Source organism: Zonotrichia albicollis, chromosome 3, assembly GCF_047830755.1.
Source record: "Zonotrichia albicollis isolate bZonAlb1 chromosome 3, bZonAlb1.hap1, whole genome shotgun sequence".
Classification (NCBI taxonomy): Eukaryota; Metazoa; Chordata; class Aves; order Passeriformes; family Passerellidae; genus Zonotrichia; species Zonotrichia albicollis.
Window position 1 is genome coordinate 38,788,812 of NC_133821.1, and position 18,201 is coordinate 38,807,012.

The 18,201-nt window shown below is 40.7% G+C and overlaps 1 protein-coding gene and 1 long non-coding RNA gene across 8 annotated transcripts in view; one reads left to right on the top strand and one right to left on the bottom strand.

The window, feature by feature from the left end:
• TTC7A (tetratricopeptide repeat domain 7A) overlaps window positions 1-16,307 on the top strand; it is a 207,527-nt gene extending 191,220 nt beyond the window's left edge. For 5 of the 7 annotated variants that reach the window (XM_074537203.1, XM_074537200.1, XM_074537205.1 and 2 more), the window contains 4 exons: window positions 345-465; window positions 1,801-1,882; window positions 5,978-6,111; window positions 9,718-16,307. In XM_074537203.1, the coding sequence (XP_074393304.1) occupies window positions 345-368 (24 nt within the window). In that variant the 3' untranslated portion in view covers window positions 369-465; window positions 1,801-1,882; window positions 5,978-6,111; window positions 9,718-16,307. The remainder of the gene's footprint in view (window positions 1-344; window positions 466-1,800; window positions 1,883-5,977; window positions 6,112-9,717) is intronic. The other 2 variants (XM_074537201.1, XM_074537202.1) reach the window with 2 other exon arrangements.
• Window positions 4,070-6,129, bottom strand: LOC141728503 (uncharacterized). Its single transcript, XR_012579480.1, has 2 exons — window positions 5,023-6,129; window positions 4,070-4,619 (listed from the first exon to the last, which is right to left on the bottom strand). It is a non-coding gene; the product is annotated as an uncharacterized LOC141728503 (long non-coding RNA).
• Window positions 16,308-18,201: the final 1,894 nt, after the last annotated feature.

Here is an 18,201-nt window from a genome sequence, read left to right on the forward strand (position 1 = left end):
CCCTGAACATGAGCCAGTGCGGGATTCCCTGGCTCTTGGCTGCGTCACTGCACCCAAACTCTTGCTTCAGTTTTAACCTTTTTAACCTTTTTAAACTTACTCTCTTTTACTTATTCCTCACTCCTGGCACTCAGTTGGTTGGGGATTTAATTAATTTGGCATTGCAGGGATTTCCAAGCCAGATCTGAGGTTTGCCACAGAATCCATACCATCCAAAGTATCAAAGCCGACATGTTAATGAGTCTCTGATAAAGTCCAGGATTGATCAGCAGGCAGCAGCAATTTAAACAAATTCCAGACTAAATTTTATCTTTCAACAAAAGAAATATCTTTTCTCCCCACAGGATCTGCAACCAGTGAACCACTGAAGAGCTGTGCTGGTGCAGAGGGAGCCTGCAGTGAAATTCAATGTGAAATAATCATAAACCATCTAATTGGTATTATTCAAGCTGAAAAGTAATGCAAGTAAGCAAGAACAAACAAATTACTCTGGATGTCTTTTTAAACTTTTTGGCTCTAAACACACAAAGTTTTACATATAACACAATATAAGCATCTAAGGATTTTTCGTATTATTTTGAATTTTATAGGATTGTAAAGCAGGATGTAATCATTGGAATAAGACATTGAAATAAGATAATTATCTCCTGCTGCTTCAGAAATAAGAAATAAAAAGAGCTGTGTATATATTTTCTTCTCCAAAGAAGAACTAAATGTACTGTGATGATTCTTGTTTCTGGAGAAAGAACCATTGGGTTGTGATTTGCAGTTATCTAAATACATTCCTCAAAGGAAGGGCTATTCAGAGGTGTGGATGGAGTACAGCACACACTAATTGGTCCCAGGGCTACCTTGAGCATCCAGACACTGGTGATAATTCAAGTCACAGCTGGAAAGGAAGTCTTGGTTGTGCTCATCCTTGGCTAAGCTGAAAATGGTCTCATCCTCGTTCATGTTTCCTTCTCAAGGCTGGCTAAGTGGACTAAGCCCATGGCCACTGAGATCTGGATACACATCCAGATCCATCTCTGGATCTACATCCCCATGGTCATCATGTTACTCAAGTTGTTTGTCCAGATGCTTCACAAAGAAGGATTGAAAGTAGAGGAAATAGAGATCTTCTTTCTCCAAATCCAGGCAGACAAGAGCAACTGATTACAGGACTCACAAGTAACAACCAGGTCACATACCATTCCACCATTCTGTTGAAGCATTCTTCATTCACTAAAAGCAGTAAATACTTTCCTGGCAGACAGAAATTTCAAGTTGTGATACTTGTAAACCTAAGTCAGCAAAAATCTTCACACAAGGAACAGGGGTTAATGCCCTCTTGGCCTTTGCACTTTATGATGAGTGTCAATGGCCTTTTTGCCTCTCATAGGTCTGAATTTTATCACTTCCCCAGCACTCTAGTTGCGTGTCTTTCCCAATGCAGTGATAGACCTGGAGGATGAGTGATTGTTTCTTCTGACTAATACAGCATCAGCATAAAAACCAACCCAGTGTTCTCAGACACATTTTAGAAAGCTATTATCCCCACTTTGGAGGAGACAAAGCTGTTGTGCAATATGCTCACCTTTATGCATTTTGCCCAGAGGAAGAACACACCCATTACTCAAACTGATGAGCACATGTCCTGCCTTCTGTATTCTGGTGTCAGCTGACCTTGGCAGATTGTAGTGACATTTCCTCACATGTGATTTTGCTTTTTACAGTTTTTTTTAAATCTCTCACCATCATAATTGTTTACTTGAAGTGTTAGGTCTTAATTACAGTAAACATTTTTCCATTTCTGTACAGACAGGAAATGCACTGGAATAGAACTGGATGGTTTAAGTTCATCATCTGTTCATCTCTTGATAGAGATCAATATAGATTAGAGGTAAGTCTCTTTATCCATATTCATTTTCAAAACCCAAAATTACATGCAACAGATTTATAATTAAGCAGAAGTGATGATGTTTTTGTACAGCTTACTTAAATGGATTTGCCATGATGCATTAGAGTAGAAGCTGTAAAACCCCACCAGATGTTGTGCTTCCCCCCGCCCCCACTCTGCTGCAATTTACGTGAGAGTCCTACATTGTAAACAAAACTTGAGGTCAAAGTTTTCTAACCTGAGGATCTATTCTAAAACCATGCTGACTACCCAAGTAACATGTCTTCATTTACAGAGGGGGTGAACAACCCCAGCTAGGAGTAAAATCTGAATTAAACTCAGGGACTTGTGCACCTGAACAGCACGGCAGTCTTGTGTTCCTAAGCTTGCTGAACAAAGTTTTTTTGGGTAGCAGCTGCCTCGTAGCCCAGACATTTACATTTCTGCCAGGAATAAACCCAGCTGAGTCACAGCTCTGTGAGGCCAATTTTACAAGTGAGCTGCAGCAGAGATCCTGCCCCCGGTGTTGCTGTGCCCCATCAATGCCAGCCCTGCCAGGAGGAGCACACAGCCCCCTGAGTGTCCAGGGACAGGCAGCCAGGCAGAACTTGGCACCACTGCACACCAGCAAAGTGATTGCAAGATTTGCTTCCTGCATTGACAGATTTGAAGCAGGGATTGGAACTCACGCTGATCTGTGGAAATAGTCGGTTGAAAGTAGGATTCAGCCTGAGACACAAAAATGACAGATTACATAAAAGTGAATACAAACCACCTGAGACTCAAAGAGATAAAAGAGAACCTCTGAGTCCAAGGCTGGTAGGGGCAGGGCTGGGAGGCATTTCACCCTCTTCACCCCGTGAGGCCACGAGAGGACACCGGGCCCATGGCTCCCAGCTGGCAGAGCTGAGCAGAGCTGGGCCTTGCAGGTGAGATCTCGTCCTCCCGCACGCAGGGCGGGTTTTGCTGCTGGCTTTGGTGGAGCCAGGCTTGCACAATGCTCCATACTCCACTCACAGTGAAGTCACTGGGGTTATTCATGTGGCAGAGTTACTAGGTGCCCTCACTCACGTTATGCAAAAGGCTAGGCTTGAGCAAGGAGCTATAAAAATCAACATTACACAACAGCTTCCATAGGGAGCTCCTTTTCACCAATTATTAGCCATGGTGATGAAGTGTGGTGGGTGACTCACAGACCTTGCCTTGCCCATCAACAACAGAAGACTTTTGGTGTTAGATAAATGCCTTTAAAGTGCATTCTTTACCATATGTAGCTCACAGTATTTTGAGCACCAGTAGTTGTGATGTGAATCATCTCAATGCACCCAAAGTTTGTTGCTGCTTTGATTTTTTTAAACAAACAGCATGATAGCACTTGGAAAGCACAAGATCACCCCAATCAAGCAATGAAGAATGAGCAGTGATGCTGATGAGACACATCCACTTTACTCACAGGTTTCTAGCAGCCTGGCTTTACAGTGTGCCACACATCCTGCAAGTCATTGGTGCAGCCCATACAATGAGCATGTAACCCAGGAAAAACTTTTTGCAGTGTATATGCCAAATTATCAGTTCCTACAGTAAAAGGAGACAGTTATTTCTCAGTTCAGAGGTCTTCCCCATTTTCAAAGAGCTCTTTAAAAATCTGTCTTAATTTTTGAGTCCTCCATGCTCTTTATGTATTTATATATAAATGTATATTTCTATTTTCATTGATGCAAGCACTTTTAAGGAAAACAATGCACAAGGAAAAAACTTCTTATGAATACTTGTTTCAAACTAAGTATTTTGAAGAAACACCAGAAAAAAAAATGCTTAAAAACATAATTAGCACTTGTAGGCAGCTAATTTTTTTAAAAAAACCCTGCCCTTTAGTCTCTTGGATTGATTAATGGAACATTTTTTTGTGAGTAACTCATTGACATGGAACAGGATTCCAATCACAGTTGATTATAAATTAGCACTCATTTTAATTGATGCAGATAATCATGTCAATGCCACAGCAAATACATTATCAAACATTACATATGGATGCTGTAATATAAACAAGAAGTTGAGAACTTCATTATCTTCCAGTGCATCACTACTAACTAATTCCTAAATTTTTCGTCATTGTTTAGACTGCAGTCAGATTTCACAGAATAATTTGCTGCTTATAAACAGTAGATGTAACTCTTTTCTTAGATACAATTGACAACAAAAAGAAGAAAGATTTTATTTTGCTCACTCAGGGCTTTGCAAAGAAAATGTCTTCTCTGAAATGCCATGATAGGCCATACTTCCCTCCTAACAGGCAAAGAAGGGAGGGGAAAGAACTAACAGAAGAGTGCTAAATAAGCTCCTTTTTAATATGGAATGAAAGGAAAACACAGCTGCTGACAGCTCTGCAGGCCACAACCCTTTGCCTCAGTTTCCCCTGCCTGGCGTTGTGAATGCCTGGCAGGGATATAACCCCTTTTTATACTTCTTTCTTGCTTTTCTCTCTCCAGGGAGTCACACTCACATTTTGTGAGTTAACACAGTCCCAGACTAAGGCAGCACATCCAGGTACCTTCTTTTCCAGTCCTCATAGCAAACGCTGCCTGGCATATTTTATTTTTTACCATGGTCCTCCTTCCTTTGATTGCTGGACAGCTCGAGCTGCTGCAGGGCTCAGCCAGGGATTTCTGCTCCTTTCTCTGGAGCTTTTTAACAGTGGGCTTTAGGTGTGCAAATGAGAGCTACACTTTCCAGAGCAGAGCTGCAAACAGAAATTTCATTCCTGAGATACTCTGATCCCCCTCTTCATTCACAGAAATAACTGCAAGGTTTAAAATAAATGTAGACTCATCCTATTGAGCTAAAGTGCTTTCGTATATATAACAAGATTCTGGCCTCACTTTTTTTTTTTTTTTTTTTTTTTTTTTTGTCAGTGACACATTAAAGGCTTATTTCTGATTAGATTAGACTTGATAGACGCTGGTATAAAATCCTCGTGTTATTTTAGCATCTCCTGTCATTTCAGGGTTAGAGGAGGTCTAACAAGGAACATTATTTAGGGAAGTTCCTCTTAATATGAAACTGAAGTCCTACCCATACCACTTGTTTGTAGACATTGACAGCAAACTACACCATAACTCAAGCTTCCCTCTACATATTCTTACCTCATTCTAAGCCCAAACTTGAAGTTGTTGCAATCAAAGCAATCAAAAGCAATCCAGAAAAGGCATTCCTAGCTATACTTGGAAGTTGATCTCTGCCATTAAGAAAATACATAGCAACTCTGTGAAGAGGAAAAGCATACTAAAATAGCCTTAGCATATTATGCAATACATTTACTTTGTATTTAAATATTTCTTTCTAATGGCTATGCTATTTTTTTACTGGGAAATGAGCTGAAGCCTACACTTTTGAACAGATAATTCAATCCTCAACCCCATTCCAAACCAAATCCAAATAATAATTTTGTAGACACAGAAGATATAGGTAATGCTGGTCAGTTATTACAGTCATGTCTGCTTTTCCAGCAGTTTCAGTAATTAGTCCCATCTTGAATGAAAACATACATTTTGTTGAATATGAGCAGATTTTTGAATACTCATCTGAAAAAACCCCAACAACTTCCACCAGTCAATTCTGAATTATAATCTTCCATAAAAGGATTTTATATTTATCTCCAGAAGAAACCCACAACTTGGTCTTCAACAGCTGAGGTCCATCCTGAGCCTGGTCATAACCACTAGGTAGGGCAATGTATATTTATTTATTCTCCCCACTCCCCTGCCTTATTTTTTGATTGTCAGGTTTAGTCAGGCATAAAAATGAAGCTTTTGTGCAGTCACAATGTCTCGTGATTTTTAATGTAGCACTTAATTTTGTTTGTCTGCAGAAATTGATTGTTAAGTTAGGGTTTGCTCAGATAACAGGACATTTCACTCAGCCATCACATTTTGACATTTGATAAGTAATTAACTAAAGGAAAGAACAGCTGTTAAGAAAATGCTTAGTGACAGCATGTAGATGATTTAAGGCCAATTCAAGAACCGCATAAGTCCCATTTAAATGTAAAATGTCATGAGATGCACAGTAAAAAATCTACATGATGTCTTTCCTTTGCAGTCTAACAAAGAATTAGCCTTCATCATCCTGAATAAATGAATGTGCCATCAAATACTCCTGTCATCTAGGATGGGAAGCTTAGAATCCTGTATTCTAAAGAACAACCTTATGACAAATAGTAAACACAAAATACAGTAAGTACTTATAAAAGAAGGAAGCTTACTGGATTTCTTTCTTAAACCTCAGCAGCATTTTCTTTAAGTTTTGTGCCATAATTCTTGTTGTGTTGGTCAGCTAGAATAAAAGATCAGATAGATCAAAGTTGGCATGTTTGAAATAAAAGGGAGTAGGATGCCAAGTATAATCCTATGGACAAGACAGAGAAGCGGAAAAAAGAATGAGCAACGAGGGAAAAGCATGATAGAGGTTGCAGATGACTAAAGAAAGCAGGTTCATGAATGAAAAGAATTCTGAAAAGTCAGCTGTCCAAAGCAGACCACAGTTTTGGCAGGTCTCACATCCACCATTACTGCTACTTGCACAGCATATAAACTGCACTGATTACTGATTCATCATTCATTTAATGACTACCCATAAAAGCAGATTATTAGTTGTCATGATATAGATGGGAAACAGAAAATTTTGCTTGTCTAAAGATACCTTCTCGAGGCTCTCCTTACCTGGACCTTAGCCACCACACTTAGAATGATATTAATAGATTTCTCTTGGCTCTTGAAGCATTTTGACCTTAGATGGCTGTGGAAGTAGGTAGACTAAGTGCCAGCCTACAAGCTAGTGAGCATCTGTTGCATCCTGCCATTACAAATACTGCTTCATTGATGGGATTCCAGGACAAGGGTTCAATTGCTGCTGGTTAGTAATAGCTGTAATGTGTGCTTCAAAAGAGGAGTAAGAAAGAAGGTGCAAGCACCTCAACACCACACCCAATAGGCACCAATTGCAACCAGCTTGCAGCAGCCTCCCAGAGAAGTGGCAAGGCTTGCCACGGTTCTCTAACACTCACTGAGACATTTCTATATGCATTTGGCATGTTCAAATATACTGGTCCCCTGAGGGAGATAGGAACAAATCCTTTTAGAGGATGTTTTTACGCCACATGGGAATGGTTTGTAAATTATCCGTCTTCTCCTTCATCAGAGAAAAGGCCAAATGGTCAGGCAAGGTCAAGGGGGAGATTACTTTCGGCTGTTGGGACAAGGAAGAGTAAGGTTTCCTGCTAAACTCAAGTTTCTGGTGTGCTGGGGAAAGCAAGCAGCAGAGCTACTGAGGGAAGACAGCCATGGACATAATCCACAGGCCATGATGCCAGTCAAGAGGTGAAACAAACACTGCAGCGAGCAAGCACTGCTAAAACAAGTTTCAGAGGCTTGCAGAAGGGGCTGGAGTGCTTGAGGCAGGAGCCTGACAAGCAAGACAGTCGTAGCTGAGTGTCCGAGCTCCAGGCTGTCCCTGCTGCATGGTGGCACCTGAGCCCCTGGGGCAGCGCCCATCTGAGCTCAGCAGCAGCTGCAGGGCTGGCCTGGGACTACATGGCAGCTCCAGGGACCTGGTGATGCTTTCATTGATGAGCAGGAGGGAGGGGGAAAAGCATAAACAGACTGGTCTTTGGAGGCCCGTGATCCTTCTCACTGAGCTGAGACTTTCCTGAGTAAGAGCTAACAGAAGATTGGGGCCTTAATTTTTAAGTCCAGCAAATTTGACTTGGGGATGATTAAGTAAAGGTGATTGGTGAGAAAGGTCCTTTCAGACACAGGACCCCAAAAATAAATCCCAGGAGCCCTTAATCCTGAGTCACAGACCCTTGGGATCATGACTGTTAAGACTGTTTTGGAGGGAGGGGTTAATTAAAAGAATATTGGAAATGTTGAAGTGACAAAGAAAAATTCTTACATGTGGAGCAGCTGACATTTAGCAATAGACCTGAGATTGCTAATAGCACAGAGCTTTCTCCTAACAGTTAATACCAGGATAAGGAAAACATCTGGAAAGTAGGACTTGTGTATATTCTGCTATGTTTATAATTCAGAATTAATATAGAACACAGAGCTATTGCTTTTACCAAATCCTTTTACTGACCGTAACTGTATTTTAAGCCATTCCCAGGATGTTGATATGCATTTATGAAATTGAAAAGCCAGCCCCCACACACAGTGGCACTGCACTAGTGCATCAGTTTGTGCCATTATGGTGATGATGATGAAATTTAGAAGGGGAGCGGTTGCTTATGAGATTACTTAGGGTATACCAGGAGAAACCTCAGCACAGATGCCATTTATAACTGGTTGTTAGTTTGAGGTCAGACAAGAACATTTCTGGCACAAAACAGCTACACAGCAAAATAAACACAAAGTGTAAATATGTTCTCCAAATCAGCAGCCAAGCAGCTCTAGTTTGTCCATGAAGCACTCCAGATTCGGGCTGAAATTCCAAGGCTACAAGTACAACATTAGAAGTGTTAGTTTGCTGCAAATTATTCTATAATAGCAGTATTTGTAACTCATTTAGGAAGTTGCTGTTTACTCAGAACAGCTTTCCTACCAAAATAGGTTCCCTGGCATGGAGCAGTTAATGAGATCCTAAAGGATTTTCAAATAAAAGTTTAGATTTTACTTCAATGAGAGCGTCTGTCCCATGATAATTGGTATTAATACAATCCTTTGCTATACTTTCAAACAAACACTGAAGAACTGTAGTGATGCTTATCCATTTCTTAAAAGTACTATTTTATCATAAATAAATATGGCAAGGCATAAATAACTCAGGATAAAAATATCCCTTTTCTCATTTTCATCAGATATCTAGAAATTAGTGGCACCTTAAGATTGTTGATCAGCAAGTTGATTTAGTCCAAAAAGGTAAAAGGGCTCTCTGTCTACTGTAAGAAGTACAGCCAAGATCATGGCTGAGCTAGGTATGGCAGGCACAAGGCAGAACACAAGCACTATCACTGCTGATTCTGGTTTAAAAAAGTATATTAGCAGCTGTAATAAATCGTGCATGTTTCTGTGGTAATCCTTGTATATATGTTTTCCCAGAGTCATTCCAAAGTACATGGAACCTCTCAGCATGCATGTTAGTAACTATTCTGTTTATAAATTGTAAGAGGGGCGTCATTAGCTATAGCTCCAGTGCACCCTGTCTTGTAACTCTAAACTTCTGTTAATCAAAGATGACAGATCCTCAGACCTCATAAAAAAACCTCGGAAGGAGCCCGTTGTCCTTGAGACATACCTAGTTATGCCAAGCTTGAGGAGGTCCCAAAAATGCAAAAAGGCATGTTGAGGGAAGCAACACGCGCATTTTCATATTTCAGCTGACATCCAGCTGAGTGCTCTCAGCAGTGTTGTTTTCATTTTTTTGTTGTGCTGGGGGAAGAGCAATCTGCCAGGGCTCAGCCTACTCACTGCCTTCTCTCTGCCAAGTTTGTTCCACAGGGAATATGTGGGCAGGGGAGCAGGGCTGCAGTCCAGCCAATCCCTTACGTGCCCCTGTCCTCAACAGGCGGCTGCACAGAGGGCACTATGCCACAGACACACCATAATAAGTATCAGGGACTGGTTCTCATCAGACCATATCGATTTTTGAAGCACAGTGAGTCTTTTCAGTTTCAGAGCAAAGACTGCCACTGTGGGCTGCCTGCTTGTAAAGTTAATTAAGAGAAAATGTCCAGTTAATGTTGATATTTTACTTGCTCCATGAATTATCACCTTCCTTTATTTCAAGCAGCTAGCCAGAATCACTTGCTGTTAAACTGATGGTTTTCCTTTTATGGTTTACAGATTTTGTGGCTAATTGTGAAGAAAACCATTTTTGGAATGCCTGGGCAGTACAAGCGTGAATCACAGCAGCAAGCCACTGCTTCTGTCTCCCAACATGTATCATGGAACTATTTTCTTCCAACCCTTTTGTAGTACAGTACATTCTACATAATGAATCATTTTCATGCAGAAATAGAAACAAGTGATGACTATGTTCACTTCACAACAGAGAAGAAAGGACTGGCATCCCATAATTAAATTTCCAGGTTTAGTGGCATTGTAACCAATCGCTGCACACATGGCCTTGAGTGTCAGCTGTAGGGAGGTTAATAGACCCCTAACACATGTTTCCTAACAAAATATGATTTTTTAAAATGTCAAATTCTGGTCCTTGGGGAAGATCCAAAGTAACACATTGATATTTAGTGCCATTTTGGATGTTGTAACACTGATAATGCCATACCTAAAAGCAAAATGAAATGCTGCTGTTCACGACACAGAGCTACGTGCCTACCATCCCTCTGAAGGGAATGAGGGGAACAAAGCACCTGGGAATTGGATGTACAATCTACAGCATTCTGGGGTGTGGGAGGTGAGATGTTTGTTCAGGCACTTTGTTCATCTCTTCCATCAATCCTATGTCACACATGGATGCTGCTGAGCTGTGTCTCCCAGACATGAGCTGCTTGGAGCCGGAGTTCTCAGGAGTAAAGGACCAAATCTGACCTAGTAACCCTGCTGGGAGGCTGGGAATATTTACTCACACTTACTGCCCTCCTAACATGGCTGCTCAGGTTCTCTCCAGTCTGCAGCACTCACCTGCTTGGGATGTGGGCAGGCAATGCCTAATCCTTCCTGCAGAACATCCCATAGGGATTCCCTTAGGTGCCAAGCTCAGCCCACAATAAATATCCATTTTGTGGAGCATAGTAATGACTGAAGACTTTGCCATTTTCCAGCTGCTCAGCATGGCCCATCATCTGGTTCTGCTGGAAGAAGAGACTGCAGTCACACCTGCATTTTCATCCTAGCAAATTCAGTCAGGTAAGCTGAAGACACCAGCTTTCAAATCCCAGTCTCTCTGTCTGAAGTGACTGCCCCTTCTGTAATACTCCAGTGGTAAGGCAACTTGAGTATCCTTCAGTGAGAATACATCAAGCTGCAGGTTTGGGGGCCCTTTATTCTTTTGCCTTTTTTGCTTTACTGGGACGAGTGTGACTAGAGGGCTATTCAGTGGGGTGCCAAACCCCCGGATGGGAATTACAGTTACACAGTTGATATTCCCTGTGCAGTGATAGTTGACTATTTAATAAACAACATACGCAATATATTGACTGGAGTAGTAAAATGGAGCTGCAGTGGCCTTGAGCTTGATCTCTTGCAGTAAATCAGGAATTGTATTACAGAGGCCAGAGAAGTCATGCTACTACTGAAGAGATTAGAGTTGGCCTCAATACTGAAAGGGCTGAAGGCATTTTAATTTTATGGAATTGTGATTTAAGCAAGAAGGAAGTTTTACAGATTTTTTTCTTCCACATGGACATGATATGCATCCAATGCACTCACTCCTGTTTTCAGCAGCAGAAATATTCATCCTTTGGGCTCATCTACAATCTGAATTCATCTTAGCCACACCGCCAAAACACACCTCCTTGTCAATCTGGCAGATACTCTTAGTTCTTTTAAACCCTTAGAAGGGAAGAAGTAAAACACTGTTTATCTTGTCTGTTTTTTAGAGGATGGTTAACACATATTGCTTTTCCCTATGCACACCAGAAACAACCTTCAAGGCTGAATAATCACAAAAAGAAACACTAAAGTGGTTTAGTAGCCATCTGAAGATATTTTGGCTGTAAATCCCATAAACATGAGCTGATGAGTTGCCCCTTTTTCAGCAGCCATCTCATTGCAATTAAAAAGAAAATTCCTGCAATACAGTTCTTTGCAAGCTGTGCTTAAAAGACCAATGTCCTGGTGTGCCACAGAGCACAAAAGCCACAGGTCTAAGTCATGGGGGTAACAGGACCTCCCACATCAGCTGAGATGAAGTTGCTATTGATTGTCAGGGTATTAATAGATGAACTTATCACACCTTTTTTGCAACAATTTAAGGAGTTACTATCACCATATTTGTGGTTGCCATGCTCACAGTGATGTCAAGAGAAAGAGCTCTGTGCCTCACCAGCTTCAGTGTCAAGTCTGTTGGTTTAGGTAGATTTTCACTTCACCTGCAGTTTAAAGCAAGAAGCAAGCTCTGGCAGTAGAGCAGCTGGGGTGGGGCACACCTCCTCTTCTTCTGGTTTTGCTGTGGAAAGGAGCAACTTCCAAGACTGTCAAGAAGTGGAGGACATAACTCCATAGGCCACCACAGAGCCATCCACTGGATCTCATTTAGCAGTGCCTCTGTGGCAAGTTGGAGTTTTTTTAAATAAGGCAGCCCCCCATAGCTCTCTGGATTGCCAGCTCAGCTAGTGCTAAGCTGATTTGAATTACTTCTCATGTGCTCAGGTCACACATAGAGCTCCTATGCCTCAGCAAACACATGGCAATTTATGTACATGTTTTGCATTTCAGATGTCCATGAATATTTTATTAGTGGAAATATTCATTTGCATAGTACTTACTGAAGTAAATTTTTGAGGTCCTTGGGACTGCAGAACAAAACAAACCACCTGGACTGAAAAAGAAGCAATTATAGAGAGTTAAGGCACTCTTGACATGGTTTCTGTTTTATCAATAATGTCTACCAGTCTTTACTTTGAAATAACTGGCTGTCATTATGAGTACACTCAGGCAGTGTAGCCAAATTTACTGTAAAATGAAGGACCTGTGTATGTGACAAGGCACAAACAAGCCAGAGTATTGGATTTTAGATAGCTCTGGTCTGAAAAGATCTGAATGCACAGTGATATCTACCAGGGCTGTGTGTCTGCAGAAGCCTTATTTTCCAGCTGCTGAGTGAGGACAGCCTCTAAAGTAAATTAGTATTTATGTCCCAGTTCAGCAAAGTTCATGCTTGATTTTTAGCATAGGCTTCACTTCTTACTTAAGTTAATCACACACTTAATTGCTTTAATAAATGGGGACAAAATGAAGCATATCCTTAAGAACATAATCAGGACCTACCCCACAGATGGTCGAGACTGAGGGCTTGATCTAGATACCTCTGAAATCAAGAAGCACATAAATGGGAATCACAGGTGTGCTTCAATGTTGTAGTACATAAATCAGTTTTCCTATCCCATAATTTTCATCTGATTTACTTGCATGCAAACCTAGGAGCTAGAAGAGAGCTGAGGGTTTAATGCCCTGGTATACTGTTAATACCTTGGAAGCAAGTCAGCAGGGACATCACGATGACAGGACCCTCAAGCTACCAATACTTCCCAGACTTCCACATGACAGAGAAGAAAAATATGGTGGAACTGAAGGCAGAAACTGACTCCTGGTTATGGCCCTTGCATAGGTATTTTTCTATGGCCCATCCTCTTGCATAGGTATTTTTCAGGGTTCTGTTCTTGCTTAAGCACAGCTCCCCATAAAGCTAAGGCTCCACTGATGTTCTAAAGCACTTTTTATAATCAAGTCATTGCACAAAACTGCTCTACTATAATAGAGAATGTTTTGGGGGGAAAAAACAGCTTTAAGATGAAAATTAAGACGTACGTCTTCAAACAAAAATAGAAGAATTATAAATGGCAAATAGCCAAAAACCTCTTTGGTAAGTTAATTTAAATTGAGCTGAGAATGTCAGATTTATCACTGTGGGTAGCTTGACTGAGTGGCTCAAAATTCATATGCCACTTTTGTTTTCATCTCCATATTACTGAGATTGCTGCACTGTGCCAAACAAGCAAGCCTGGAAAAGAATTTCCTTGCTAGGATCTACTTTGAGGATGCAAGTTAGCAGAGGAGATAGACCCTCTCTGTGATGAGTGAATTAGAATACACACATACCATGAGCAACAGTAAGGATCTGAAATGGGGCTGTTTTCTCCATGGCCACAGGTTCATGTAGGCTGTATTCAGTCTTCTGTAGGTGCCCTGAACAGTCTTCTAAGCTTCACTGAAGAGGAAAATGAAATCTCTGTTCAAGAGGTGAAAAGCCTTTTTGCTGTGTACCTGTCACACTAGACAGTCTCCTGTTCCCTATGCTGTCTCAAGCACAAAGATTCAGGGCAGAGTACTGCCCACAAGGATAGACAACTTCTGAACAGTGAAGATAAAATGAAGTTATCTCACAAGAATGACTGTGGACCCAAAAAGGTCAGAATAGCTGGAGTTCATCAAACAATTAAACACACCAGCTCTGTATTTTAAATAGAAAATAAGACCAAGAGGAGGGAGGATCAGCAGTGTCTGTGATTTTCACAAAAACTCAAAAAGTAAATAAGTAGATTTATTTGGAGATTTCTTGCATCCACAAAAGGGAGACTGGTGGTGAGAACTGAAGAAATAGGACTAATATAAAAAAAAAAAATGAACCTTTAACTACAGCACTCAAATGTCTCCCTGGGGGAATTAAAAAAACCCAACCAACCTACTTCTGCACATGAAAATTGTGAAAACACAAAAGCAAAATATTCTGAGCAACATATTTTAAATCTCAGATGGTATCCTCCACTTGAGTTGGGCCTTTTTTCCTCAAAGAGGAAAGGCAGCTTTTAACTTGCCAATCATCCTAAAGGGGAAATTTCATTGCTGATCTAGTTCAACTCCAGCAGACATTACAGGTCATGTTTAGCTACAAAATAACAATTCCTAGAACCTCCACCCTTTAACTCTGAAAATGAGCCACAGCTACTGTTTCTCATCTGTGCATAAATGTTTACCTTGTCTTCACAACATAAGGTGCTGGGATTTCTTCAGGGTGCTTTTAAACCAGTATGTTGCTAACATTGTCCCTGTCATGCCTCCAGAAATAAGAAGAGAGCACACAGTAGCACTTAGTAGGAAGATGCAAATTTGTGGTTTACAGATAGACAGACAACCTTCCTCTGCCTTCTCCTTTGAAACTGTGTGTGGGCTTCACTTGTTGAGCTGGGCTTCTTGCAGGCAATGGCACATGGCATAACTACCATTAGCACTGGCTGATGGAACAGGTGAGTTTCTTGTGCAGTTTATTCTCTAAAGGAAGATTGGAAATGGAAACTCTCTATTTGTCTCTATTTTAATTAGTGAAAAGCTGATGAAAGCACAACCCAATGTGGCATCCTAATTGTTTCATCAGTGAAATTATAAATAGATTGTTACAAAAATTATTGAAATAGCAAAACAATCCAGAGCTGTGAAAAGCTGACCCAAGCCTCTTGTCTGAACAGGCTAGAGTATTCTTCAGAGCTGTACTAGATTGGAAGTGAAATTTTGCCCTTTGGGATGATTGGCAAGTTAGAATCTGCCTTTCACCTTTGAAGAAAAAAGGCTCAACTCAAGTGAGGATACCATTTACATGACTCCTTTCATCCTGCTAAACAAACAGTGAATGGATGTAACTCTCAGCATTTTTGGTGAAAACAGGCTGCTTTGGCTCGGTGCAAAAGAGAGGGCTGAAGACATAAACATACACGTTTGAATAGAGGATGCATTTCCCCCATGCTTCTGATAGAAAATGTAATTGCATCAGATGTTCTCTGAAAACTGCCAGTTTGCTTAAGAACATTCAGCATGTTACCTCAATAGCTGCTTGCCTACACTTCACAGACAGAATGCAAGGAGGTACTTTTCTCTCAAATGCAGATGAGAAATAAGGTCTCAGGCTTGATAATACTTCCAATCTGCTCCACAAGCAAATGACTGATTTTAATTATCTTTCAACTGCTAACATGGAAGCTGACTTCTCTTTAGATAGAGGCAGCCAAGAAAGCAAGGACAATGCATATGAACCCCTTTCCCTGTTTTTCCCAGTTTCATTGCTTGTGTAGTGAGGATTACTTTTTAAGAAGAGAAAAACAGCAAAAACATTTTTTACATCTCTTCAGTAGCCAGAGAATTTATCAGAATCTTGGCAATAACCCATGTTCAAGTGTAATTTATGCCAGATAAATGATTAATCTATATCATGGCAATTTAGGGACCTCCAGCTTGGACCACATGAAGATTTCTTCAGGGTATGTGGAGATGGGTCTCCTTAGCTAATGCTTCCTTGGGGGAAGGCAAAACCAGGGAAATTCAAGGGAAAGCAAAAGTTGACAGAGGAGATTACTTTGTAGCATTCCTTCCAAGGCCCAGCACAGAACCACAAAAGGATTTTAAAGGTTTTAGGGAAGCTACTGCCTGCAGAAACCCCCACAGCATCAATTCAGTTATGCTGCTATGCTGGAAGGGGAAAAGCTAGCAGAGAGGTGTAACTTCATGATTAGCCTGGGCATCACAGTCCATTTCAAAAATGAAGGAACTTGTCCTGCTGGTAGAATAATGAATCATTAAAACTACAAGAAGAATTGCTAAAGTGCTCCTTTGCTCTTGGCTTTCAGATGAACTTCCAAACTGGCTTTTAATCTGCCTGGTGGGGATGACTTCCTCAGAGAGTCAACAGAAGACAATCCTCTAATACTTTTTATCTTGGCAGCCTTTTAAAGTGCAATGCATGTATAAATAAATGCCATTATTAACTCCATGGAAAAATGCCTAGCATTCTCAGAGTTGAAAATGCAAATCAATTATGCAGTGTCTTAATTCTAGCATCTTTAAAAAATGAAAAATTCTAATGACATATTACATTGCTTTGTGAATCAATTCCAAATTTTTGGAAATTGTCACACATCCCCATTCATTAAGAAGCTTTATTTTTAAGCATATTCAAGACATTTTAGATCAATGTAAAGACTACACTAACCATAGAGCTTTAGTGTAGACTTTAAATTATGATTTTCCTAGTCTGTCTGTCTAATTTGGCAGGAATAAAAGACTCTGCATTTCCACTTCAGACACGGGGAGCTTCACAGGTCTTTCAAAGGCCTCAGGTTTAATTAGTCTTTGAAAAAGAGTGGTTATTTAATAGGAAAAAAATTATGGTAGTCAGAGTCTTAAAGACCTTAAAAATAGAGGCAACTGTGAAACCCCACAGCCTTCCTGGGGTTGCAAATTTTTTACTGGTTCAGGAATCACAACAGAGTGGGAAGATAGGAGAGAGCTGATCCTCTTTTGCCCGTTTTATTTCAAGAGTTGTGTAACTTAGCAGGGTGAGAAAACATCTCTATTTAGTTTAAAAATATAAATTACCTGTCACTCCAGAGAGAGACAACTACTCTGCCATTCCAGACACAAAAAGCTGGCAAAAATTCCTTCTCTCAAGAGCCATTAGTAGCACTTTTCTGGCTGCCAAAAAGCATGTGCCTTTTAAGAAGGTACCACAGGACCAGGGATGTGCTGTAGTGATGATAGTCAGCAACTATCCAAATTTCAAGCCTGTCAGACAGAAATACCTGTCTGACCTCTGAGGCATTCCTTGTCCCAAGGAACCAGGCAGCACAGGATGGTGATACCTAAATGACTTCAGGGAGAAGTACCGAATGGGAAGCTGCTATTGCTTGCTGCTCAGGGTGTCAATTACTACTGATAAAAGTACTGGTTTACTAATAGGGAAGTTTAACTCCTGAGCAAGTACATGCCTACCCAAAGGTCTGATCTGCAAGAGGAAGATTATGCAATTGGAACAATCTAAATTCTCTATTTCAATCTAAATTCCAACTTTGGGGGCCATTAGAAATGTATAAACCCAGCTACCACCCTTGCCATTTGAGAACACCCTGCAGAAACAAGGCAGGGGTTCCAGCCCTTAGAGTGTTGCTACTACTCAGAAAATAGTGGTGGATTCATCTTGCACCAATTATTAGACATTTGCATCAAACTTTTGTCTTCCTCTCATGCTATTCTCCTAATTTTATATTCTTTCAGCCCCTTTCTTTTCCATCTCCTTTTTTTCACTACAATTTTCTGCTCAGCTCTTCCTGAAGCAGCCAAGTACCAGTGTGCAGACGCTGCAGAACACTGCATGACATCCTGTTTGAATGGCAAGATCTTGGAGCAGGAACTATCTGCTACTCTGCAGACACAGTAAAAAGCAGACTCATTCTTCAACAGCTTGAAGCTGAAACTCTCAATAATGTCATCAGGAGCTATTGTGTCACATCACCCAAGTTGTGCAGGGAATACACCTCATCTTTAGGCTATTACTGCTTAAGTCATCTTTACTGAATCTTCTTTGTCAAAGGTGTCCCAGTTGATCTTTGCACAATCTCTTGAACTGTATCTCAGGACTCTCAAGTTCAGGACACTGAAATAAATGCTCTCTTCTCCATAGCTCATATTTGAAAACACATAGGAATTATTCTTCTAAGGAGCAGGTAGAAGGGAATCAACCATTTCAATATGCTATTTTACATCATCCAAAGATGACACTATGACATCAGACTTGCCCTTAGAGGATACTGGACAACTAAGGTCCTCATGGCTACTCCAGTAATTTCTGTATTTTCTTTAGAAACTTAGTGTAAGTCTTAAAAC